A 27,079-nucleotide genomic window follows, 5' to 3' on the forward strand; every position below is an offset into this window, starting at 1 on the left:
CTCAAATTTTTGATTTTGCTAATATTTTTTTCTGAAGAAAGATAAGCATGTATAGTGATGAAAGCCAAAATATTAGATGCCATGGATGAATATTTACTGAGTGATCCACTTTTTTTGTAGAGGGTGGTCAAAATGGCAGTTTTCACCGAGATTCAGAGCCAATTTACAGGAGGGTGAAAATGACTTCAGAAAGATATGCAGTATTATAACATGACCGTCGGTGGCACAGTGTTGTTATATAGGCTATATAATTTATATTAATTATATATGAAACTATATGCCTCCGCAGGTCAAGTCAATACTTCTGTCCACAGTACCTGCCGCGAAAACCAGCAAAATTTGTCTCTGGTGCGACAAAGATGGTGAAGGTTTTGTGTCACCTGGACCGGATGTTAGTGAGAGTCCTGAAGAGTTTTTGTACCAGTCCCGGCGATGGAGATACTTGAAACTGGGAACGTGTGCTGTCAATAAGCCATGGCTACTCACTATTATTTTCTGTACTATCCGAAAGGATGTGGCATAAAACGAGAGGAGGATGCCAATCGAGTGACTTACACAAACACGCTCCACTATAAACCAGCTGGGATTCATACCCAAGATAGTAGGTGGAACTGTGTACAGGGGCCTACAAACTCATGCAGGGCTCTCAATCATAGACGCATCTTGGAACTTGCTTGTTATGCAAACCAATATGCTTTAAAGCCAAAGGCCCCAGCAGTGAAGCAGGCAAAAGACTGTACCTGAACAGTTGTTTTGTCACTTCCTCTCCCAGCCCTCAGTCAATGGAGAAATATTCTGTGGTTGAGAATTATGGATGCCTGGTGGACAGTAAGAACAGCATTCTGACAAAGTTCCACACCAGTGCTAAGATGACCGTGAGGCTTTGTATTGCAGCTTTTCTGTTTAAAAACATGGCTTCTCTGCCACAGTGCCAAGTCATGCACGTAAAACCAAGAAGTGGACTGAGCTATATGTGATTCCACCGTCTGCAACTGTTGTTCATCTACATGTCCTGCTCCTTCAGTTGCATCTGGTAAGACAATGATCACCAGTGAGTCTTGGAATTTGAAGATGGGCCCAGAAACCTCATCACCTCCTCGTTCACCAGAATAGTCCATGCCTGAATTTTGTTTAGCTGGCCATGATGACTTTGAGTTGTCCTGGGAATCCGATGATGATTACTAGGAGGATGTGTTTTACAGATGGCAGATGACTTAAGGACTCTAAAAGTGCCAACTATGTTGTTATGCCTTGTGAAGTTAATATGATAAACTGAATTCACAAAAACAAAAAACTATATATATATATATATATACACAGGTGCTGGTCATATAATTAGAATATCATCAAAAAGTTGATTTATTTCACTAATTCCATTCAAAAAGTGAAACTTGTATATTATATTCATTCATTACACACAGACTGATACATTTCAAATGTTTATTACTTTTAATTTTGATGATTAGAGCTTACAGCTCATGAAAGTCAAAAATCAGTATCTCAAAATATTAGAATATTTACATTTGAGTTTGAATAAATGACCATCCCTACAGTATGAATTCTGGGTATCTCTTGTTCTTTGAAACCACAATACTGGAGAAGACTGCTGACTTGGCAATGATCCAGAAGACGAACATTGACACCCTCCACAAAGAGGGTAAGCCACAGAAGGTCATTACTGAAAGGTGTGGCTGTTCACAGAGTGCTGTATCAAAGCATATTAAATGCAAAGTTGACTGGAAGGAAGAATTTGGGTAGGAAAAGGTGCACAAGCAACAGGGATGACCGCAAGCTTGAGAATACTGTCAAGCAAAGCTGATTCAAACACTTGTGAGAGCTTCACAAGGAGTGAACTGAAGATGGAGTCAGTGCATCAAGAGTCACCAAGCTCAGACATCTTCAGGAAAAGGGCTACCAAGCCACTTCTGAAGCAGAGACAACGTCAGAAGCATGTTACCTGGGCTGTGGAGAAAAAGAACTGGACTGTTGCTCAGTGGTCCAAAGTCCTCTTTTCAGATGAAAGTAAATTTTACATTTCATTTGGAAATCAAGGTCCCAGAGTCTGAAGGAAGAGTGGAGAGGCACAGAATCCATGTTGCTTGAAGTCCAGTGTGAAGTTTCCACAGTCTGTGATGATTTGGGCTGCCATGTCATCTGCTGGTGTTGGTCCACTGTGTTTTCTGATGTCCACAGTCAACGCAGCCATCTACCAGGAAATTTTAGAGCACTTCATGCTTCCTTCGGTTGACAAGCTTTATGGAGATGCAGATTTCATTTTCCAGCAGGACTTGGCACCTGCCCACACTGCCAAAGGTACCAAAAGCTGGTTCAATGACCATAGTGTTACTGTGCTTGATTGGCCAGCAAACTCGCCTGACCTGAACCCCATAGAGAATCTATGGGGTATTGTCAAGAGGAAGATGAGAGACACCAGACCCAACAATGCAGATGAGCTGAAGGCCACTATCAGAGCAACCTGAGCTCTCGTAACACCTGAGCAGTGCCACAGACTGATTGACTCCATGCCACGCCGCATTGCTGCAGTAATTCAGGCAAAAGGAGCCCCAACTAAGTATTGAGTGCTGTACATGCTCATACTTTTCATGTTCATACTTTTCAGTTGGCCAAGATTTCTAAAAATACTTTCTTTGTATTGGTCTTAAGTAATATTCTAATTTTCTGAGATACTGAATTTGGGATTTTCCTTAGTTGTCAGTTATAATCACCAAAATTAAAAGAAATAAACATTTGAAATATATCAGTCTGTGTGTAATGAATGAATATATTATATACAAGTTTCACTTTTTGAATGGAATTAGTGAAATAAATCAACTTTTGATGATATTCTAATTATATGACCAGCACTTGTATATATATATATATATATATATATATATATATATATATATATATATATATATATATATATATATATATTATGAAACACAAAAATAAATAAATGAGGCTGAATCATCTATTAACAAATGTGCCTGTTTCTTTTAGCACTTCCTTCAGTGAACACGCAGCCTGCAAAACACCAAAATAAATATCAAAGAAATAATACAGTTTAATAATAGCCTTAAATAAGAACGTTAAATACACTGTCTACACCAAATGCGAGCGGCGCAGCACGACATAACAAAATAGGCTATAGAACCCATTATAATCAGTGATGTTGTCTACACTGGATGCGGCGCGACATGACACGACAAATCCCGACAGTAAACTGATGCCTCGTCCTATTTATGACGTACTGACACAAAGTTCAATTGTGTTAAGCGTGTTAACTCCTGGTCTGCACGCGTTCTCTGTGGAATAGGAATCGTGGCGTATGTTTCCACATTTCTTGTTAGCATCTTCCATTTTCCGCTGTCTCATTTGTATTTGGCCAATTTGGAGAAAGCCTCCCCAATACAAACCTAACCAGCCGGGCATTTGCGATCACGGGAACTTGAAGACACTTGTACAAACGCAGATGGGTGACATGAATGGAGATGGCTCCAGATCGGCGATGTATTATTTGGTTTCCCAACAAGGTCCATCGCTCAACATGAAATTAATTTGCTGAATGCAGAATAAACTGTATTTTCCTGCGCTCAAACCTGCCAATCTAAAGCATTATCTAAAGGAAACGCTGTATGGCGTTTGAGGTAATTTGTGAATTAACATAGACTTACTGTTATTACACTTGTATACAAAGCTTTGTATTATGCTTGTTATAGAGTGTGTGACGTCACATGCACTACCACAGCCCTACCTAGATTAATTACTAGAATTTATTTTTCTTTTTTATTGTTATATAATGTGAAGCCTAGTCAGATCAAGTAGTATCTACTGCTAAATGGCATATTTGGCAGAATCACTGATAGTACCTCAAATATTTAAGGTCTTTTACACTTGAAATAATTAACACTGGGTAATTCTAAACCCCAGGTAAATGGGATCTGGGTAATCTTATTGTACATTTCACACTGTTCATACTTTACCTAGAGTTAACAATTAATCCTGGTCATTCATAATCTGATGTGTCACACTGTACATTCCTAGACCCTGGGTTGCTGTTATTATTTGCATTTTTGACAGTGTCAACAGTGATGACAAGATAAACACAAAACCACATTTCGTTTTTGACCATTGAAAATGGGTAGGATACTACAATTTGGACATGGAGCTGCAGTGAGATCCCAATATCTCTGGGATTATACCATTCAGGGCCTTAAAAATGAAGATTCCAAAAGAAAAGCTTCTTAGGAACCAGAATCTAAAATCATATTAAAATTTGTTCGTATTAACTGTAATACTTCTTGAGTTACATGCAACAGGCAAATTTTGAAAAAAAAAAAAATTGACACTCAAACAGGTATGTCCTATATACAATGGTTCTGATAGATTGAAACAAGGTAAATTTCTAGTTTCAGCATTACTTATTCTTCAGATATTCTGCTTTAAATACAATAAGTATCAGCTGTATACAAAGTGACTAACATTTGGTTTTCAAGCGCTGAAAATGGGTAATATTCAACAATCTGAAAATGGAGCCTCATTGAGATCACCATATCTCTGGGACTGAACGATGTAGGGCCTTGAAGATTCCAAAAGAAAAGTTTATTAAGAACTAGAATCTAAAATCAAATGGCATTGTCTTAAATACTTCTTGAGCATGCATACTTTGGAAAAAGAATATTTATGACACTCAGGCAGGCATGTTCAATGCAGTTGTTTTGACAGAAAGAAACAAGATACAGCTCTAGTTTCAACATTATTAGTTCTTCAGACATTCCTCTCTAAAAGAAAAGAAGTATCATATTTTTGCAAAGTGACCCACGTTTGGTTTTTGACCATTGAAAATGTGTACAATTTGACGATTTACCCCTGGAGCCATTTAGCCTGACTACGTCAGACTTCGAACTTCCGCTCAATTTCAGTTCGCTTCTGTACTCAGTCTGATATAGAAAACCATCTCCCAGATTATCTCCGGCTCCCCACCAGCCGTCCAACCAATGAACAGAGCCGTGATGTAGACGCTAAGCGCCAAATTTAAGAATGTAGTTCAGGTGAGGGAAATCTAAAGCGACAGCGGACATGGAGACACGGGATGCTATTCACTCTGTTGTGGAGAATATTCCCGGCATTTGCCAACCGAAGCCCGAACAAGAAGAGTGTTTGGTTCACATTTGAATGGAGGTGATGTTGTGGCCCTACTCCCGACAGGTTGTGAGAAAAGTTGAATTTATCAACTGTTACCAATCGTCAGCGAGAAACTGGGGAGGCCAAAGTCCGGCAAGGAAATAATTGTGGATGCGTAGATTTACTTCACATAATCTGCAAAAGTCGTTCACAGCCATCTTCACTCCGGTATTTCGCTCGATGGTTTTGTTTTCGCCACATACCTGTGTTTACAGCGGAAGTTTGAGGCGGCTGAGCCCGGCGAATAACATACGTCATAACCAAATGTTATGTGATTGGCTTACGGGTACACCAATGGTTTTAAACTTCAGACAAGCAGTTTGTCTGAAGTTTAAAGACAAACTGCTTGTCTCGTAACCCCCCCCCCCAATCCCAAGCCCCCACCCCCCGGAGAACGTAAATGCGTGTCAATTATGCCCTTCCAGATTCTGTCTAAGAAGCAAAGCAAAGTAGCATAGTTTGGTATTACCAGGCTAGGAGCCATTGAGATCCAAATATCTCTGGAACCAAACCATATAGGGCCTTACAATGCCAAAAGGAACATTTGTTAAGACCCAATATCTAAAAGGGCATTAAGAAATCTTTAATTCTTTTTGAGTTACGGCCTGCAAACTTTGGAGAATAAACTTGAAAAGTGCTGTTTCCCCATTTTTGAATGGTCACCATTGGCACATAATGTAACAAAGATTTCTAAAGTCAACAGATTTTACTAACAGACCTACCAATCTCTGTGTAAAAATAACATTAAATTGGCTCTGAATCTCAGGTGAAAACCCCCCTCTACAAAAAAGTGGATCACTCAGTAAATATTCATCCATGACATCTAATATGTTGGCTTTCATCACTATACATATTTATCTTTATTCAGAAAAAATATTAGCAAAATCTAAAATTTTAGCTGGGGAAGTTTCAGAAATTTGGTTGATTTAACAAGGACAAGCTTATTCTACTTCTGAAAAGGTTAAGAAGTTAGTTGCTACATATTGTAGATTCAAATCATATGCATATGAACTTGAACAGAAGAGGTCCAGGAAAAGCTGCAAGAAAAACTCCATCCAGATGTGTGTGATCATGATGAGATGAATGTGAGGCAATAAACTGAGAACAATGCCAAAATTCCAGTACAAATGTCTCAATGGAGCTTGTTTCAGACTACGCTCCTTGCTGCCAAATCACGCTAGTCTGTGTTTTGTGGAAAGGATAGGTCACTGAACACTATGAGGGTTGTGTCTAAGTATAGAGGTGCAAATCTACGTCCAGCCCAAATCTCCACAGTACTATGAATAATGTTTCCTCTTATTAACCTTCGCAAGCACTATTCAGAGCGAAAAAGAGTTCAGAAAACCAACGTCTGGCTGCTGAAACAGCTTAATTAACCGATTTGGCTTACAAGCAGCTTCAGCCCTGAACAATTATCTCAGGAGAAGTTCTTTCACACATAATGCAGCCCTGGGCCCATTTTCAGAGATCAATCTGACAGCCCTATTCAGAGCTATCCTCTGCCAGACACAATGCTAAGGAGAACACTTTAAGACAAACCCTTCTGTTATTTCAGTGTAAAGCATATTTAAAATGGATTCTCTTCATGCTGAGCTCATCTATCTCTGCTCACATTTACAAAGCAAATGGGCCACACCCTATACTTAGACGATCTAATTGCTAGCATTGAAACCCCCGAGTACTTTAGGCTTAGTTCACACTGCAGGTCTTATTGCTCAGATTGGATTTTTTCCTGAAATCCGATTGTTTTGCGCTGTTGTTCACATTGTCATTTAAATGCCATTAGTCTCATGTGTGAACCGTATACGGCCCTTAAGTGACCCGCATGTGCAGAAGAAGACGTGACGTCAGACGCAGCGCACTGTGTTTGCGGAAATAAAAATGGATGCTGCTCGTGTTAGCACGTGTTTAGCGATTTTTAAGTTAATGTGCAATCGGAGCCTAAATAACGAAGTGATAAGAAGAAGAATATTAAGAAGAAGGAGAGCACAATTTCCTCCAGCGCAGAATTGTGACGTCTGTCGCATTGCAAAACATCGCATATGTATCCGATTTAGGTCCACATATGAAAGTGGCCTGGGCCTGATTTGAAAAAATCGGATTTGTGCTGTTCAGATATAGGTCACTGCATCAGATATGGGTCACATTTGGACAAAAAGTCAGATTTGGGCCACTTTAGCCTGCAGTCTGAACCTAGTCTTAGTGTCCCTGTGCAGATGTCACCCAAAAGCTATGCCAATTTAATACCTCACCATAAATGACCTTTCATTGAAATGTAATAACTTACTCTGACTTCACCTAGAATGTTTTAAGCATTGTTTTGAGGCCCAGTTCTATGGAAGCTCGTTTCTGCCACTGAATAAAAAATAAAAAAGGTAATTGCGACTTTTTATCTCACAATTCTGACTTTATTTCTCATAATTGCGTGATACAAACTCGCAATTCTGCCTTTTTTCTCAGAATTGCGTGATATAAACTTGCAATTACTAGTTAAAAAGTAATAATTGCGAGACATAAAGTCGCAATTCTGAGAAATAAAGTCAGAATTGTGAGATATAAACTCACAATTGCGAGAAAAAAAGTCAGAATTGCAAGTTTTTTTCTCACAATTGTGATTTTTTGTTAATATTTTGAATAAGTTTTTTATATTTTCTGTTTTAGTTCTTGTTGTCTTTTATTATGTCTATATAGTTAGTTCTAGTTATTTTAGCATTTTAAATTAAACTAAAAGAAAAAGAGAAATGTTGCCTTGGCAACTAGCTAAAATAAAATAAGTATTAACGTTTATTTTATTTCAAGTAATGAAAATGCTTTTTTATGGTTCTACCTTCAGTTAACTAAAATAACCCTGGTTCACACCAGGGCAAGGCCGGGAATGTTTAAGTGGGTGGGCCTACATAAAACTGGGTGGGCAAAGTGTAGAGTGTGAAAACTGCATGTCAAATTGCCAACAGAAAATACTGCATAAAGGTTCAATATACAATACTTCTAAAGCATTGATTAATATTCATTTTAATTTCAACATTTACTAATGTATTAATGTGTTAATTGTATCTGTTAACATTCATACCTGAACCAACAAAAATAACAAAGTTGTATTTTTATTAGCCAATGTTAACAAATACAGTGGGGCAAAAAAGTATTTAGTCAGCCACCAATTGTGCAAGTTCTCCCACTTAAAAAGATGAGAGAGGCCTGTAATTTTCATCATAGGTATACCTCAACTATGAGAGACAAAATGAGAAAGAAAAATCCAGAAAATCACATTGTAGGATTTTTAAAGAATTTATTTGCAAATTATGGTGGAAAATAAGTATTTGGTCAATAACAAAATTTAATCTCAATAATTTGTTATATACCCTTTGTTGGCAATGACAGAGGTCAAACGTTTTCTGTAAGTCTTCACACACTGTTGCTGGTATTTTGGCCCATTCCTCCATGCAGATCTCCTCTAGAGCAGTAATGTTTTGGGGCTGTTGCTGGGCAACACGGACTTTCAACTCCCTCCAAAGATTTTCGATGGGGTTGAGATCTGGAGACTGGCTAGGCCACTCCAGGACCTTGAAATGCTTCTTACGAAGCCACTCCTTCGTTGCCCGGGCAGTGCGTTTGGGATCATTGTCATGCTGAAAGGCCCAGCCACGTTTCATCTTCAATGCCCTTGCTGATGGAAGGAGGTTTTCACTCAAAATCTCACGATACATGGCCCCCATTCATTCTTTCGTTTACACGGATCAGTCGTCCTGGTCCCTTTGCAGAAAAACAGCCCCAAAGCATGATGTTTCCACCCCCATGCTTCACAGTAGGTATGGTGTTCTTTGGATGCAACTCAGCATTCTTTGAGTTTTTACCAAAAAGTTCTATTTTGGTTTCATCTGACCATATGACATTCTCCCAATCCTCTTCTGGATCATCCAAATGCTCTCTAGCAAACTTCAGACGGGCCCGGACATGTACTGGCTTAAGCAGGGGGACATATCTGGCACTGCAGGATTTGAGTCCCTGGCGGCGCAGTGTGTTACTGATGGTAGCCTTTGTTACTTTGGTCCCAGCTCTCTGCAGGTCATTCAGATCATTTTGACCCCACGGGGTGAGATCTTGATTTCTTCACACCAAGCTGCTTACCTATTGCAGATTCAGTCTTCCCAGCCTGGTGCAGGTCTACAATTTTGTTTCTGGTGTCCTTTGACAGCTCTTTGGTCTTGGCCATGGTGGAGTTTGGAGTTGGACTGTTTGAGGTTGTGGACAGGTGTCTTTTATACTGATAACAAGTTCAAACAGATGCCATTAATACAGGTAACGAGTGGAGGACAGAGGAGCCTCTTAAAGAAGAAGTTACAGGTCTGTGAGAGCCAGAAATCTTGCTGGTTTGTAGGTGACCAAATACTTATTTTACCGAGGAATTTACCAATTAATTCTTTAAAAATCCTACAATGTGATTTTCTGGTTTTTGTCTTCTCATTTTGTCTCTCATAGTTAAGGTATACCTATGATGAAAATTACAGGCCTCTCATCTTTTTAAGTGGGAGAACTTGCACAATTGGTGGCTGACTAAATACTTTTTTGCCCCACTGTATAATACATATTATAACTATATTGCTCATTGTTAATATTAGTTGCATAATATTAATGCATTAACTAATGTTAACTAAAGTAAGTTTATTGTAAAGCACCTCAGTCTGAGACAATGGGGCTTCGCAGATGATTTCATAATCAAGAGTCTCTGTCAGTTTGCGTTCAAAGGAGAGTAAACATCGAGGGCTGTATAAATGTGCCCAGCTGCAACTTATGCAGTTTGTTGTGGTGAACAGGATCTAGCACAACGTTTATGTGTTTCTTTCCTCAAATGACACATCTATTTAGCGAATCAAACGCTGTACCTTTGCTAATATGATGATTGTAACACTCTTGGCTCAGAAATCCATCACCCGCAGGTGGCTTCATTTTAGTGCTGTCAAACAATTAATCGCATCCAAAATAAAAGTTTTTGTTCACATACTATATGTGTGTGCACTGTTTATATTTATTATGTATATATAAATACACACCCATGCATGTATATATTTAAGAAAAATGTTAAGTTTATATATTAAATATATTTATATATATTACAAATTATATTAATATAAATATATACATGAAAATACATGTAAATATTTTCAAAATATATACTCTATGTGTGTGTATTTACATACATAATAAATATACACAGTACACACATATATATTATGTAAATAAATTAGTTTATTTTGGATGTGATTAATCGCGATTAATCGTTTGACAGCACTACTTCATTTGTAGACGGTCCTGATTCAGTGCTAAGGCTTAGTTTCAATTGGGATATTCAATATCTACTTTTTAAAGAATTGATCTGATTGATATTTGTTTCGCTATTTTCAAATTCAACTTTGTCCTTTATTTGTCAATTATGCCCTAATGTCATTAACATATTGTGGCTAATAAAAAGACAAATCATCATTTTGACAAGCGTATGGTAATGTTATGCGCCTACAGGAAGAGGTAAAATTAAGAAACTGCCTGTAATTGGCCACAAAAACTCACATTTAATATTTTTGAAACTAAATATATATAGTTATAGCGAAAGAAGACATTTATTATTATTATTATTATCGTTTAATAAATTACATCCATTTGGAAAATGACCAACTTCTCATAGGGTGGGCCACAGCTGAAAGCGTGTGGGCCCATGACCACCTGTAGCCTCACCACTGGTTTACACCAAGGACAATAATGATGAAGATAAAGTTTTAAAATCATTTTAAATTTACAAGAATAGCAGAGTCCAAACTAACTACAACAATAACAACAGATAAACAATATCGTTAAATCACTTTCGGAACTATTTTTTTTAGCTGATGTATGATAAAAACATTGACAGTCTATCAGAATTCAATCATACATAACTCCAGTGCACACTTTCAATAATGAACAGAACATTATTATCTGTTGGTCAGAATGGGCCTATAGGCTACTTTAGGTACAGCCTTTCTAAAATCTTGAGTTGTCATAAACGTTGGGATATGCTGAAATGCTTTTAAGGGTTAATCTGACATGCTGCCAACTAGTCCTCCATATTCAACTGCAATTCAAACTTTGTTTCATTCTCATAATAAACACCATTTAATCAATCGTCATTGGATAAAATCAAGTTCTGCCATACATTTTATTTTTTAATATCCTGTTTTGCTCAAAAACGTGTTACATTACAGAAGTAAAATTGTAACCAACTGAAAGAAAAGAGACATTTTCTCAAAGTCCACAAATCAACGGTCTATCAACACCAGACGAATCTGATGCCACATGCTCCCTGTTCTTACTTCATGAACCATTCTGCTGAAACAGCTTTCCAGACTAGAGTCAGCATACCCGCATGGAAGCACCAGCTCTGGCACTGTCAGCACTGAGCTCAAGTCGATTCATTTTCTCGTTTTTTGTACAGCCGTTAAGTGTGGCTGCCAAGTGTCATGAGTTACAACAAATCATTTCACTTCAGTTCATGTGCAGTACAACATTCATCATTCTTGTAAGCATTGTCAGAAATAAACATTTGTAGGGAAACGGTTTAATTTCTAGAATTAATTTTCAGCTGCATTTTTATTTTACGAACCCATTCTTTTCTAATAATAGAAAAACATGTCGTCCATTTGTCAAACAGTTCAAATTCAGTTTCAATTAATGTCAGCATGAAATTAAAATGAACCCTATTTACTTTCTTAGCTCCCATTACTAGTACTGTAGTAAACATTCTAGTTGTAACATACATTGTCAAAATATGTTACAATACTTTTTTATAGTTTACTCTGACTTTAATTGAAATAAACTGTGAATAATTATAGCTGTTGATTTGAAATCAAATCTACCTCTACATATAATGCACAATCATAATACACAATACAATGATCACTCTGCTAGAACACATTTGAAATAATAAGACGATCCCTACATGTTACATTATACAGCACCATGGCAGACTGAAGTTTTTGGTTTGTTCGAGTGATTTCTGTTTATTATTATTTATATATTAGTATAATTATACCTGTGTATATTTATGCCCTTTGTCCAGCAAGTGATCTGATTTATAAGTTACAAAAAAAAATTGCGTGTTTGGTGTAATTTTTGCCTTAAATTTCTGAAAAATATTCTCTGAAGAAACTAGTTGGGGTTTGTCCCTTTCGAAAAGGATTAATGTGGAAATCCAAAATGCAAACTCTGCAAAGAACAAAGATTAAAGTTAAGATACTGTGTATAATAACCCTATCAACCTCGGTGGTTAATATTTTAATAATTAATTACAAACTAATACTGGTATTATATAAATTTATACATGGGTCAGTTGATACTATATTTCACATAATGTGATCTTTACATCTGTCATTGTAGGAATTCCAGGTTACACTTTATTTTAAGGTGTCCTTGTTACAGTGTAATTATACATTTAAGTACTGAATAATATTAATTAACTACATGTACTTACTATATGGTTAGGGTTTGGCTTAGGGTTACTTGCATTGTACATGCAAGTACATGCAATATGTGTAACAAGGACACCTTAAAATAAAGTGTAACTGAATTCCATATTTAAAGCCATTTGGTAATGTGAACGAATGGCCTTCATATTTAGTTTGCCATTTTAAATGTTCATATGCATGCCTCTAGTTTACAAATCATCAACAACGATTCAACCTTTTTACATGCAAAATTCAAAAAAACATTTCACATGTCTGCTCTAAACCTGGCTTCAGTTTAAGCTCCTTAGTCCCTGTTGTGGAGTTGTGCAGGCTGCCATGGCACCACAGACCCATTTTAACTTCATCCAGAGAAGGGGATTAATTTTACAGCAGAGCAGCCCATGGCAACTCAGTCCTCTCAAGGGTAAATGGAGGAATTATTTCCATAAATAAGAAGAATTCCCTCACCATAAGTCTCTGACGTCAAAAACATATTTTGAAACCAATACTATTGTGTTGGCAAAAGGGAGTTACTGTGACTACGATTACAAGACCTGATAGATTCTAAACAGATTATAGCAGCAGCTGCACCAGGTTTTTACGTTAACGTTACCTCGTTAAAAACAAAACATAATAGACTGAAGATAAGAAAAATTAAGGGCAACCACACTGCCGCGAAAAGTCCATTCTCACCAAGCGTTCGCTGGGAGGTAACGTTAGAAATAACAGTAGAGATAATTCGTCTGAACAATAATGCATAATAATGTGCAAAGGGATTTTTACCTGAAAGTGGTAAGTCTTTGACAGCCAGGCCCGTGAAAACAGACCCCTCGCCATTGCAGAAATTGATCATCTCAAAAACTGTGAGCTATCTAGAGCAGTCTCCGTGTGCCGAATAAGAAAATGAAATATAATGTCCAGCGAACTTCAAGTGATTTGGCTCGCGCTACACATGACGTGTACGGTGCTCTCGGCCGGCGGATCTACTTACATATTATTATTAGACTCCACGAAGGCTACTGTGTGAATTTATATATTAAGAATTCATGTTATTCGAGTCGTCTTGGTTGACATCCAGCGGCTAACACTTTCATGTGCAGCTGTTCTAAAATAGCGAGACAGCAGCATGTCAAGGGCGCAGGCGTACACAATTTCTGCCGACCTAATGTTGTGCTTTTTCTCTCGAGCGAGCTGTGCGTCATGTTTACTGGCGCCCTCTATTGAACAACATAGGCTACACATAACACTTTTTTTTTTGAGGTATGATTTGCTAATACGAACACTTAACCATAAAAATGCAGGTTGCAGCACATAAACATGCACATTTAATGTCTTTGCGCGCTGTCTGTGTATTATTACTGTACAGGTTTAAAGTTATATTCTTAAAGGAAATCTAGATCTTAATTTTATGAATTCTATTGAAAGAGTCTTTTGCTTTTTTAGAAGCATTTTTTAAGCTATTTAAATTTTATTTTTACCCAGTGGCTAGAGTTAAAATTTGTCTTGAAAGTGATTTGAACTGATATGTTTTATTATGCAAGATTAATTCAAGCTTGTATATCAGGGTTATTATAGTTAATTCTGAAACCATAAAAATACATGTTTGTTACTTGAAATAAAATACATGTTAAATAAAATATTGTGTTGTCAAAAATATAATTTTCAATGAGTTTATTTTTGTATTAAAATAACCTAAATAAAAATGTCATACAAATTACAACAAAATTACTAAAAATGTAGGCCTAACTAAAATTACAATGAAAATGGAAAATACTAAATAAAAACTAATTTAAAATATGAATAAAAACTATAATAGAATCTCAATGATACTAAAATAGCACTGAAATAAAGGCTACTAGTATAATATTTAAAGGAACATACATGTTGTACATTTAGTACATTGTACATTGTGCATGAGCCACCTTTGGACAAAGATCTCTAAATAAATTTTTCTCAAGGCTTAATCAATGCTGGATTTGAAAGGGCAAAGTCTGGTTCCATTCCTATAAATGGCCCTTTTATACGGAGGACTATGGTGATACTTAAAAAATAAAGGAATAAGTAATCAGTATAATAATTCAAACATAAAATTTAGATAATAAATCACTTAGGCCTATTAAATCGACAAGTTAATACACATCTTTAAAATTGTTTACTTAATTGATGTTTTATAATTTAGTCAAATAAAGTAATTGATAAAAAAATTATCAAATAATTTTTACATTGTAAATAAATAGCCTACATATAATTGATCAAACAATTATCAAATAAGTTTTATATTGAAAAATAAAGACATATTTGTCACTTTTATTTCATAATTTATTTAAAATTATTTTAGAGGCATGTAGAAACAAGCTAGCCTTATTATTGATCTACTTTCAAAAGTTTTCAGTGCTGCCCAATGTAAAGACTACATTGGTAACTTTCATCAAAGGCTAGCATGATGGCTAGTACAATGCACCATTTGTATTCCTGGCATGCGAGGCTCGGCTTCATTGGTGAGGCCAACTTAGAGGTACATAATGATACATTCAGCTTGGCAGAACACAATAATATAGTGCTATATGCATAAGTTCAGTCTTTAAAGGTCTAAAATAAAATTACAGCCACAATACTGTAATACCTTTGAAAGTAAGCAGATTGTCATCTGTTTGCCATATATCTTTTTCAGGAAAAGCTGGTGGACTTGTGTTATATTGCATGTTAGCCATTTGAAAATTTTAAGACACAGGGCTTTACATTCATGTTATATTGAATGTTGCCTTTAGGCTCATATTACAACCAAAAACACTAACAAAAACGTTGATAATTGATAATTGATAATTTTTGATAATTGTTACAATGAATTATATTTTAGCTAGCTGCAGTTAGGCGATAACTGCATGGTGTGTAATTGTTTTTAACCGGTTATATGTTGGTTTTGTAATGTAGGCTATGTTGTAATGTTGTTTGTATATGCAAACTCGACTGCTTATCTTGGCCAGGACACTCCTGGAAAAGAGATTTTAATCTCAGTGAGTCTTTTTCCTGGTTAAATAAAGGTACAACTAATTATATAAGATGGAAGAGATTTTGAAATATCAAATAGTTTAATCATGAATCATTACTTTGTAAAATATACTTATGAAATGTAAAATAATGGTGAAGTTTCACTATATGCATCAATAGGCCTAGTACTTTTGACTTGAGGTTACCCCACCTTACATTTACATCTATTTAATCTAAATTTTGACCATTTAATAAAGCGTTTTAATAAAGTTTTTTTTAACTGCATGAAACTAACATTAATATAAAGATCACATGTTTTAAATTATATTTTTAAAAGATGCCTTTTTTTATATTCGCGGACATACTTATCTGTCACTGACAAAAATAAAACATTCTGATCGTCTAAATGTCAATATAAAGTCAAAATAGTGAGGCGGAAGTGCAATGGGACAACGAAGCGCAGAGTTATGTGACGGTGTGAGTGAGGTAAACATCCTCCCACTAACGCTTTTTCAAATTTGTGAGGGAAAGTGAGTCCGTGCGGAGCGCGAGCGCGTCCCACAATGCACTCGCCGCTCAGCGGGAAACCAAAATGGCGAGAGCGAGTGAGCCAAACCAGCCGTTTACCGTAGTGTAAAACACTTAATACGTTAGATTCATCTTGCAAAAGCAGCACCATCTCGATTTACAGCGGAGCGCCTGCTGACCGTTTATGGTGTAGTTCTTTGTGTTTGTGAGGCATTGTATCCCGGGAAAGTGGCCGAATGAGGTAAGACAGATCCAGATAGAATTCAGTCTGTTACAATGAAACAAGGGGGTGTGCGGGGGGCTTTCATCTCTCACTTACCAGCAGGAAAAAATTACTGGGTTCAAGCATGCGTTTTCTGATTCTAATGAAACAAACTCTATACGCTTTTGAACGGGAGTCTTTTTTTTTTTTTTTTTGAAGTCACATTGTTTTGAATGAGAAATCCTGTTAGCTCTCTCCAGCTATGCTGCTAACAAAAGAGGCTTTTTGCTTTCTCTGTCATTCTGTTTGGGCGCTTCACTGACCAGCCAATACAAAGTGCATTCATTCCTATAAAAGATCCTACTCTGCTTTTACATGTGAAATACTAATAAAAACCAGCCCCAGGGTAGTTTGAGACTATATTTTTCAGCCTTTTTGTTTATTTGAGCATGTACAACTTGGTTTTTTTGCATTAGTGTAAGCAAAAGTGTGGTTGAATCATGTTTTTCATGAGGTGTTTTGTTCATTTGACAGAGACTCAGCAAGTGCAGATAACCTGGCTGCCCATCAAAAGTCAACTCCAAATCGCCAACACAAGTCACCGGTGCCCTTGTCACAATTTCCCCTGAAAGATGGGCTGACTGACACGGCCAAACTCGCCAGCAAGTTTGAAGAAGGGCAGGACGTCCTGGCCCGATGGTCAGATGGCCTCTTTTACCTGGGAACTATCTCCAAGGTGTGTACGAGATCTTGTACAAAGAATTGGCTGCCTAGGGCAACAGTTATTCATACAGTTTAGTAGTCATTAAACTAAAATATATGACCGATCAAAATCATGTACTCTACTGTGTTAAGGAGTGCATTACATGGATTCTAGAAGTAAAAATCACATTTAATATCTACTTAGGGAAATACATTTTAAACAATAATGATAAACTGTTAAATACAGACTTACTGTGAGCTATGTGGTTGTTAATCAATGGTATATGCTCACCAGCTTGCAACCTTTTTGAATAATTGTTTAACAGCTTAATTCCAAGAGAAAACTACATTACCCATGATTCTGCAAAATAACCCACCAATAAGAGATTCACCAAACAATATATTGCACCAAAAGAGCTCTGTAGCGGCCACCCACTCCCATGAAGCGCTGTGAATGACGCAGTTGTCAATCTCCCTGCTCTTTTAAAGTAAATATTTGTCTACATATGCATATTTTGCAATAAACATGAAATACATTGTTGCTACATATAAAATAAACATCTTAAATTAATAGTTTTATATCTGTTGTTTTTAATTTGATTGTCATTAGCAGTGCTTTTTAAGATTGTAGTTTTATCCCTCATTAAAGCCATTAAGTACACAGTCTTGTACCTTTATCTTTTTGTCTGATATTCAAATACTTTTTTGCGTCAAATCAAGCTTTGTAAATGTTGTAATTTGCCTTGTAGTGGGCGGACATTAATACACCCTTTAATCATACTATAACCAGAAAGAATGTGTCTATCTAGATTAATCAGAACTTCTTTTGATTTATGCTTTCCACAGATAGATAAACATAAGCATCGCTGCTTTGTGATTTTTGAAGATCAGTCTAAATCCTGGGTTCTGTGGAAGGACATTCAGACAGGTACATACAATCTTTTATATTCTTTCCGATTAAAAAAAAAAATTCAGATGCCCTGTTACTAGTCTATTGTGTCTTGATGGCATCTCTGAGGTGGGTTTTGTAATGAGATCTTGAACATCCTGACATAGATTTATGTGCACCATCCACTGGCTGATTGTAATACTCGTTCTCTTTTGCTATAAAATAACATATTTCTACTTTCCTTCTGGTCATTTTAATAGAAGATTGGTCAGTTCTTCTATTATGCTGCTGCTTTCATGCTGTCTGACTTGTGGTTTTGCTGTTTGCCGCCTTTTGGTTTCTCTTCCCTATCTTCTTCATTCAGCCTGAGTTATCTCTTAATTTGTCCCTGACAGTTGACAGACCTCAGAGTCTCCAGGCTTACACAAACCGTAAGTCCCACATCGAGCCAGGAGACAAGAATAGGGAAGGTACCTATGGCATCTGTCGGTGTATATCTTGGTAACAATTCAACAAAGGCGTTAATGCTTAGGCATAAAATACATTTTCTCATAGTTTTATCTTCAGTTCTTATTTGTTTCAAGTGGCAGTTGCAGTGAAGTATTTCACAGTGGTGTTCACCATCAGTTTCGGCTGGCAACTATGGCATACCATTCCTCCTTTTGTGATCTTAAGTGGTTTGAACAATTTCCATTAGTAGTTCAGAAATATTCTGGAACAACAACCCCCTTTAGTCACCTTTAGGCGTTGTCCACGTCTCATAAATGTAGTCACCGGGTCTCATTCACTAAGTATGCGTGTGCACAAGTTGCATATGAATGTTTTCAGAAACAAAAAATGATTAATCTAAAACTTTTTTACAAAAATGTATTCTAAACCTATAAAAAAAAATGTAGGAACAACTAAAACCACGCATGCAAAACGCACATACTCTGGGTGTCATTATCATCATGTTAAGATGAAATGAATATTTTGTCTTAATCTTTTTCATATAAAATGAAAGAATAAGAAAACGTGTAATAGCTCGAGCATCAAGGTTTCTCTAAGTAACAAAGCAGATGTATGTACAGCTGCCTAATGAGAGGTCTGTAATGTGAATGTGTATAAAAAACAATGTTTATTGTGTTTGAACTTGCTTTTTAAGAAAGCACACTTGCGATTGCTCAAGGAAGTTGCTTCTTTAGAGGGTGCTAAAGTGACTAAAGACTGTAAAAGAAAGGTTGTGAGTAGAGCCCTTATATGGAGATGTTTAGGGCACGTTTTATTCAAATGGCTTACCTCTGGCATGCTTATTAACCTCTGTCGCTTATTTGGAATGCTCCAAATTTCCAAAACATTAGAATGATGTTCTGAACAAATTCATTTGCGTATACATGTTTTGTGAATTAGGGGGAATGTTTGTAATTATTGTGCGTACAAATATGAAATAATCTACGCAATTATTAGTGAATGAGACCCACTGTTCCCATCTGTAAAGGATAAAACAGTCACGTACATCTGCACACTTAATTTTCTTTGTTCCTTCTTTCAGGGGACAGTGGAGGGGAAATGCTCTGCTCTATATGCCAGAATGAAAGCTCCGAGCCCCCCAATGAAATGGTTATCTGTGACAAATGTGGACAAGGTAAACTGTAACTATCCTACTTGTAAATCTGAGTCACTTCACTCAACAATATAAGGGATTGAGCTCCCTATTTCACCCCTGACAATCTCTCTTCCATAGGATACCATCAGCTATGCCATGCTCCCATAATCGACTCCAGTGTTATTGCCTCTGATGACAAATGGCTGTGCAGACAGTGCGTGTTTGCTACAACAACAAAGGTTTGTAGATGACACGTTCACTCCTATTGAAGGAATATATCTAAAGTGCATAAACCCAGAGGTGTCTGCAACTGATGCAGACCACAAAATTCATTCTTGCATAAGGGTTGTGGATGTGGGATTAGTTGTATAATATATGGAATATAAAAACACTTTGTAGTCTTCTGTATGAGGTACAAAATTAATCTTTTGCTGCAACTGCTGGGTGAATTAAGGGAAAAAAATAAAAATAATTCCCATGCCTCACCAAGACTGTATTTTTTGGAAATACAGTAAAAATATATATTTTTTGGAAATATCATTACAATTTAAAATAACCGTTTTCTATTTTAATTTATTCCTGTGATGGCAAAGCTGAATTATTACTCCAGTCTTCAATGTCACATGATTCTTCAGAAGTTTTGGTGTTCAAGAAACATTTCTTTATTATTTGCGTAATGTTTTAGTGGAAATCATGATACTTTTTTCTGATTTGAATAAATCTCCAGTTCTGACTCCACCTTAGAATTGCGTGATATATACATACTACAGGCATGTTTATCTATCATGAATTGTTGTGGTTGTATCTCTGAAATCATAGAGAGGCGGTGCACTGAAGAAAGGGCCAAATGCCAAAGCCCTACAGGAAATGAAGCAGTCTCTGCCATACGCCCTTGAAGATTTAGTGTGGGACCAGGGCCACAAGACCAACATCCAGCAATGTTACTGCTACTGTGGAGGGCCTGGCGAGTAAGTGCAACACATAGATACTGTTGCAGAAAACGGTTTTAGTTGATACAGTTTTTCTTCTTAGGATAAACCCCACTAAGATCAGGCATTGGATCATAAGTTGCAGAGGTACACAATGGCGCCAGTGGAATTGTAATGACTCTCTTTCCTCCCACAGCTGGTATCTGAAGATGTTGCAGTGTAATAAGTGTAAACAGTGGTTTCATGAAGCCTGCATCCAGTGTTTTCAGAAGCCCATGCTCTTTGGAGACAGGTGAAGTACTGCTCTGCAATCATTCGATTAAAATGAAAGCCAGTGTTTGAAGTTTTGTCATTTAATTAACATTTACCTCCTTTATTCTCAGGTTCTATCTATTTATTTGTTCTGTTTGTAATAGTGGACCAGAGTACCTCAAACGTTTGCCTCTGAGATGGTGAGTTTTTTTCTTTTCTTTTCTTTTTTTTTTTCTTTCTTCTCAATTGGTCGTTACTGGCTATTTAATTGTTGATGCTCATTTATTATTTTTTCCATTTTAAGATTACCTTGTAAAGCTTGTAATTCAATCTAATGCTTAGTTCAAATTTATTTTAAAAACACCAGTCATTTAATAACATTGTTAAATGTATTGCCATTTTTTACATGGCACATTATAATGTTGTTTTAGCTAAATTTACTTTTAAGCATTTAAAATGATTTATTTGATCTTAAGTGCCTTATTTTTTATTTATAGCATTTAGTAAATAGTATAGAATTTTAATATAAGCCATTATTTGTTTGGATTATTGGCCAAAACACAAAAATTATGAATATCCATTTTACATACTGTACATTATAATGTTGTGTTGTCCACATTTACCTGTAGAATTTAAAATAATTAAGAATTTAATAAAAATTAACATAATTAACCAATTTTAATTTAAGACAATATAGTATTTAACATCTGCCAAATATCAATTACCCGCCGTAAAAGGAAAGTAATTTATCTTCTTATTGATCTCAGCAAAAATTTGTGCATCCCTACCTTTTTTTTTTTTTTTTTTTTTAAATAGAACAAAAAATTCCACTGTGAAACTATCACATGTGTTGTCTTCATTCACAGGGAAGATGTTGCACACCTCAGCCTCTATAACCTGAGTGTAATTCATAAAAAGAAATACTTTGACTCGGAGCTCGAACTGATGACTTACATCAATGAAAACTGGGACAGGCTTCAGCTTGGCGAGGTATTGGTCTGGCTAGTCATTGTAATTGCATTAGTTAATCAGCCAGTGTTAATGTCCCTTCATTTAATTTATGGCTTTGTACCTCCAGCTTGCAGATACCCCAAGAGCAGAACGATATGAATGTATTCTGGAAGCACTTAACAGCAACCTTAACATGTGAGTTTATCTGTATGCCCATCATGGGCATTTTACCTTTTTACTTTTTTTTTTTTTTTTTTTTTTTCTAGGCTTGATTGTGTTTATGGGGTGCAGTCTCACATGTTAATGCTTCGGGTTTTTTTTAAAACGCATTATTTTTTCACATAATTTACCTTTATTCCACACCACTCTGTCCCTTCTCTAAACGCGTTGATAATTTCCTGCTTTTATGAAGCCCCTCCCTCAGAAATACACGATGGGCTCTGATTGGTTAGCTGGCCCAGTGTGTTGTGATTTGGCTAAACCGCCTCTAGAGCGCATCTAAACGTCCCGCCCCTCACATCAGCGGCATGTGCTCTGGTTGTATTGTAAACAATGGCGTCGTCTATATTGCTTATCAGTTTGAGCCCGATTGAGATGCAGAGGATATTAGTGAAGAGGATCGCGCAGAACCTGTGCAAGCACGGCTTTTAATGGTAGGCCTAAGTTTTTTGTTTGTTGTTGTCTCGTACTTTTAGATACGCTGTTATTTGTAAATGCTACTGCTTCTGTTAACTTTTAATATATGGTTTTATTGAGATTAAAGCTTTAATACAGTACGGCAACCGCACGCATGTATAACGCATCTCGCACAGTATGTGAAAATAAGTGTATTCACTGAGCTGATGATCTGATCTGAATGAGAGAGAGAGATGCGGAGCAGGGATACGCGAGGAGCAGTATTAAGAACCGCTGCTAGAACATTGGTTTTGAAACTTGTGAATCCATTAGAATCAGACAGAATCGCAATTCATATGAATAGATTTTTACATGCACCGTAGTTTTCACTTCCTCTTCTCTAAAGTAGCGCAGCATGGCCTCACCCCCTTTGCTGCGTGTTCCCGGGGGCGGGGTTTATGTAAAATTCTGGGTTCTTGGCGTAATGGACCCGGGAAGTAACTCGTCGTAGTCCCTTACCAGTCGTTTTTGTAGGCATTAAACTGCCAGAATTTTAAAAGATATCTCCGTTTGTATTGAACTTTCAGCTTTGTAACTTTTCAGATATTGTTTATGCTCAAACAGCAACATTACACACTAACTAACATTTAAAAAGTGAAATCGCAATCAACCACCCTTTCATACAGTAAAGCCTGAATGAATTTATCTTGTCTTTTTACCCTGGTGGGTTTTAGGTTCATGTCAGGGAAAGAGATAAAAAAGAAGAAACATCTGTTTGGATTACGAATTCGCTTCCCACCAGCCCCCCAGAATTCCGAGCTCCTGTCAGGTCGAGAGCCGGAGAAAGCCTCCCATGAGATCAAAATTAAAGGCAGGAAGTCCACCAAACCCCCTCATTCATCCAGGTTAGTCATCGCTTATTTAATTCTATTGGCTTCACTGTCGTGAACGTATATTATGCTGGACTCTAAGCTACAGTTCAGTTGTTTTTTTTATTTGCCATAATTTTGTAATTGTTTTAGCACTGTTACTAATGGAGTGAAGAAAGGAAAGAGGAAGCATCACACACACTCCTTAGAGACGTTGGCCAAACTGAGAAGATCAAGTGAACTTTTGGCACAGGTTAATTTTTACATTATTTGCTGGGGGTTTTTTTCATGGTTTTGTTTATCACCTACAAACACATAGTTTAATTAATGTGGACATTAACATTTAGTTTTAAAAAATGTTTTTTTTAAATGCAGAATGATGGGAAGTTTCCAACTCTAGACAACAACTCACTGGACCTGATGGCTTCAAAAAGGTGAGACAGGGATTAACACAAAATGCTTTCTAGAAATTGTGGAATTATAAAAATCCACCCTTTTCCCATTGCATTTTTTTTTTAGTGCTAAAAGTGAAAAATCTTTGCCTTCATCAAGTACCTCAGATGTTGAATCCGTTGGTGCCACCAGCACCAGTGAAACTACCTCAACCACCCTCTCAAGGCAGTCCAGGTGACTTATTTTTCATTTCATTTTCATGACAATTATTCATCCTTAGTATGTGACTATACCATTTAGAAGTTTAAAAAGGGCCAGAAAGATGTTAATGCTTTTATTCATCACGGACACATTAAATTGATCAAAAGTGACAGTAAAGACATTCATAATGTTACAAATATTTCCATTTTAAATAAATGCTGTTCTTCTGAACTTAATATTCATCAAAGACAGAAAAAAAAATCATTATTTAATATTAAGCTGAAGAACTGCTTTCAACATTGATATTAAGAAGAAATATTTCTTAAGCATGAAATCAGCATATTATAATTTCTGAACGATCATGTGAAACTAATAGGAAATATATTAAAATAGAAAACTTAACATTTTAATATTAAAATTAAAAATAGCAATTAGTAAAATGTTAATTTATAATATTTCATTTACAATATTCCTGTTTTTACTTTTTCCCTCCCCACCAAATGCATTCTTGGTGAACAGAAGAGACTTCTTTCAAAAACAAAATTTTACTGACCTCAAACTTTTAAATGGTAGTGTATATTAATTTATTAATTATTCATACATTTTATACAGACTTAATATAATTGATAAATATATGCTTATTTTCTGTTTGTAATAAATGCTTTATTACAGTAATTTTGTGAGTTTGAAAGTCATGAAATGTATAAACTTAACTTAATATACATTTCTTTCTAAGTTTTAATTTTAACTCTTCTTTTTGTGCACAATAAAACTCTGGTCTCTTTTACGGACGAGGTTCAGATAAACCTAATATTTATGCTGACCTCTATCAGAGATACAGAACTTCGTGCTTAATTTTTTCAAAAGCAGATTATAACTCTTATGTATGATATGTGTACCGTGTTTATCTCTAGTTTGGGCAGTCCGAGTGGACCACGTACTGGATGCTTATGGCCCACTGTCACGCAGCCGCCGATTAAGAGACGCCGGGGACGTCCACGACGAGCACTGCAGCCCCCAAATCCAGAGATTCCGCCACCCTGCAACCCAGAGCTGCAACCCAGCAACAATATTCCTGAGCCCAGCCCCCTCCCCTCCTGCCTCTACAGCGGCATGGACATCATGCAGGGCCTGGACCCCAACACCCAGCTCAACCACCTCAAGAGTTCCATCAGCACTTACTTCGGAGCTGCAGGACGCCTGGCCTGTGGGGAGAAGTACCGTGTGCTCGCTCGCCGTGTCACTAACGATGGCAAAGTACAGTACTTGGTGGAATGGGAGGGCGTCACTGCCTCCTGAGCTTCATATGGGTCTAATGTACTTCATTTCTTGACAATAAATATGTAACCCATAAGGAGAGAAGAGCAGCGATTGTGCCCAAATGTATGTGGTTGACTGAGATAGTTGAGGGGCCTCAGGACTATAATGAAGAGACAGGACTTTGTAAAGTTTTGTGTATATGACCTGTCTCTGTGGAAATTGAAACGTACTGCCTTCACATGGACTGGATTTACACATTGAAGGTGGCTGTAGTTTCAGGTTTAGGACATAATCAATTCACTACTATGTGAATATAACCCAAGTCCTTGCTTTTTTTTTCTCTAATGTGGAGGTGCCTTAAGGGGTTGTGAAACAGATACTATATATGCTGCTGGAGACAGAGGATTTTTTTCTCATTTTCAACATTTTCTCAGCTCGAATTGCCAAGAGAAGAGAGCGCTATTGTCAATGGGGCACTTTTATTTACATTTCAACTGATTGCACACAAGCTCTCATCCTGTACATCCAGTATTGCATCATCTGTTTAAACAGCCTAGCTCGTGAATTTGATTATAAAATGAGATTATGATGTTAAAAAAACAATGGAAAATGGTTCATTCTTCTCCTGCCACAAAACAAAATTAAAATATGTGAGTAGCATTAATATTTACATAAAATCTTGTGACATTCCACATTCCCAGAAGGTTAATCAAAGAGTTTTTTTGTTTAGAATTTTGTCTCTTGGTTTTTTTTTGTTGTTTTTTTAAATATATATATATATATATATATATATATATATATATATATATATATATATATATATATATATATATATATATATAATTAAAAGCATATGACAGCGCTGTAGCGTTAGGAGGTCTTTGTATATCCTCCCCTTAAAATATGTTAACATCTGCTATGGGAATTTAAGTTTTAAAGGTTTTTTTAGACAGTGCTGTTTTGTTTTTGTTTTTTTTATTCTAAATCGGATGTCTAATTTTTATTTTTGTGACTGAGGGATAGTCTTATTTGTATACTTTTTGTTATACTATGCAACTAATTCATCAGACCTGTGTATTTCTGTTTCTTTTCTTTTTTTTGCAGCTTCAGCTTCACGTTACAATCAGAAAACAGCAGCAATATTTTTGTTACAATTGACTCAGGCTTTTTTTGGTGCTATTTATTGCTTTCAAACAGTGTACACTAACAAATTGTCAATTCACATAAGCACTCAGGTTAATTTACAACTTCACTGTAAGATTTGATAGGACATCCAAATGAGATTTTCAGTTCTTAGCTTTGTATTTTCATACATTTCTAAAATTCTAAAGTTTTGAAAGTATGAAATTTTAGGAGGAATTTTTTTTTTTTTTTTGACCTGAGAATGCCCTGTTTGCAATATTATCTAACCACTTGCAGAGGGTGGAAGTAGTATTGGTATCAGGCAAGTTTTGGACTTCAACATTAATACCTCCTGATTTTGATACAAAAAAAATCTCAGCTCTTGTTATGTTATGTGTATGAAGCATTATTCAGTTGGTGTACCAGTGTTAGTAAAGCTTGCTTTGTATTTTCCTGGCTTTGAGCAGGCTCCTTTAGCCAAAGAATAAAGATCTAAAACTGTATCAGTGTAACTAGCCATTTTTTAATGCTTTTAAAAAAAATACAATTTGGCCAAAAATTACAGAAATAATTTAAGAAATGTCTATGGCCCTACTAATGTGTTTGTATATTTATTTACCTTATGCATATTCAGTGTTGGGAAGGTTATTTTGGAAGTAGAATAGGCTACAGATTTCACTTCATTATTTATTTATAAAGCACGTTTTAGAAACAACCCAAGGTTGACCAAAGTGCTGTTCAGATCAGGAAGCTTAGTTAAAGAACAAAATCTATAACAATCTATAAAACAACACAACAGATTACAAATTACCCCATTTAAAATGTAATTAGTAGTGTAACTATTTCAATTACTTTATTAAAGTAATGTAACTATTACATTTGATTACTTTTCTAAATTTCTAATGAATGTTTTACATTGTTAATCTTTTAAACCAGG

General features: G+C 36.2%; 2 protein-coding genes and 1 pseudogene across 12 annotated transcripts in view; 2 read left to right on the forward strand and 1 right to left on the reverse strand.

The window, feature by feature from the left end:
• Positions 1–13,876, reverse strand: part of dipk1aa (divergent protein kinase domain 1Aa) — a 31,826-nt gene extending 17,950 nt beyond the window's left edge. The window contains exon 1 of one of the 2 annotated variants that reach the window (XM_058764402.1): positions 13,440–13,876. In XM_058764402.1, coding sequence (XP_058620385.1) covers positions 13,440–13,493 — 54 coding nt within the window. In that variant the 5' untranslated portion in view covers positions 13,494–13,876. The remainder of the gene's footprint in view (positions 1–13,439) is intronic. The other variant, XM_058764394.1, reaches the window with a different exon arrangement.
• On the forward strand, positions 311–1,113 carry LOC131521385 (uncharacterized; annotated as a pseudogene).
• A 2,226-nt stretch (positions 13,877–16,102) lies between the features above and the next one.
• Positions 16,103–25,805, forward strand: mtf2 (metal response element binding transcription factor 2). 10 transcript variants are annotated; one of them, XM_058764660.1, is made up of 17 exons: positions 16,103–16,413; positions 16,909–17,110; positions 17,923–18,004; positions 18,361–18,435; positions 19,497–19,589; positions 19,689–19,789; positions 20,370–20,518; positions 20,676–20,771; positions 20,863–20,931; positions 21,598–21,721; positions 21,810–21,877; positions 23,032–23,202; positions 23,320–23,419; positions 23,542–23,600; positions 23,686–23,793; positions 24,280–24,329; positions 24,675–25,805. In XM_058764660.1, exons 1-17 carry the CDS (start codon positions 16,409–16,411, stop codon positions 25,091–25,093), a joined length of 1,971 nt encoding a protein of 656 aa, XP_058620643.1. In that variant the 5' UTR covers positions 16,103–16,408; the 3' UTR covers positions 25,094–25,805. The 10 variants fall into 10 exon arrangements, with proteins under 10 accessions (XP_058620643.1, XP_058620651.1, XP_058620660.1 ...); XM_058764668.1 differs by having other exon boundaries at positions 23,719–23,793; XM_058764677.1 differs by having other exon boundaries at positions 18,361–18,396.
• The last annotated feature ends 1,274 nt before the right edge of the window (positions 25,806–27,079 follow it).

This window comes from Onychostoma macrolepis, chromosome 02, assembly GCF_012432095.1.
Source record: "Onychostoma macrolepis isolate SWU-2019 chromosome 02, ASM1243209v1, whole genome shotgun sequence".
NCBI classification, from domain to species: domain Eukaryota; kingdom Metazoa; phylum Chordata; class Actinopteri; order Cypriniformes; family Cyprinidae; genus Onychostoma; species Onychostoma macrolepis.

Excerpts from the sequence above, each read along its gene's own strand:
- mtf2 (XM_058764660.1), top strand. Across the intron at positions 17,111-17,922 it reads ACCTGGGAACTATCTCCAAG|ATAGATAAACATAAGCATCG; the intron begins GTGTGTACGAGA and ends TGCTTTCCACAG. Across the intron at positions 23,203-23,319 it reads AAACCCCCTCATTCATCCAG|CACTGTTACTAATGGAGTGA; the intron begins GTTAGTCATCGC and ends TAATTGTTTTAG.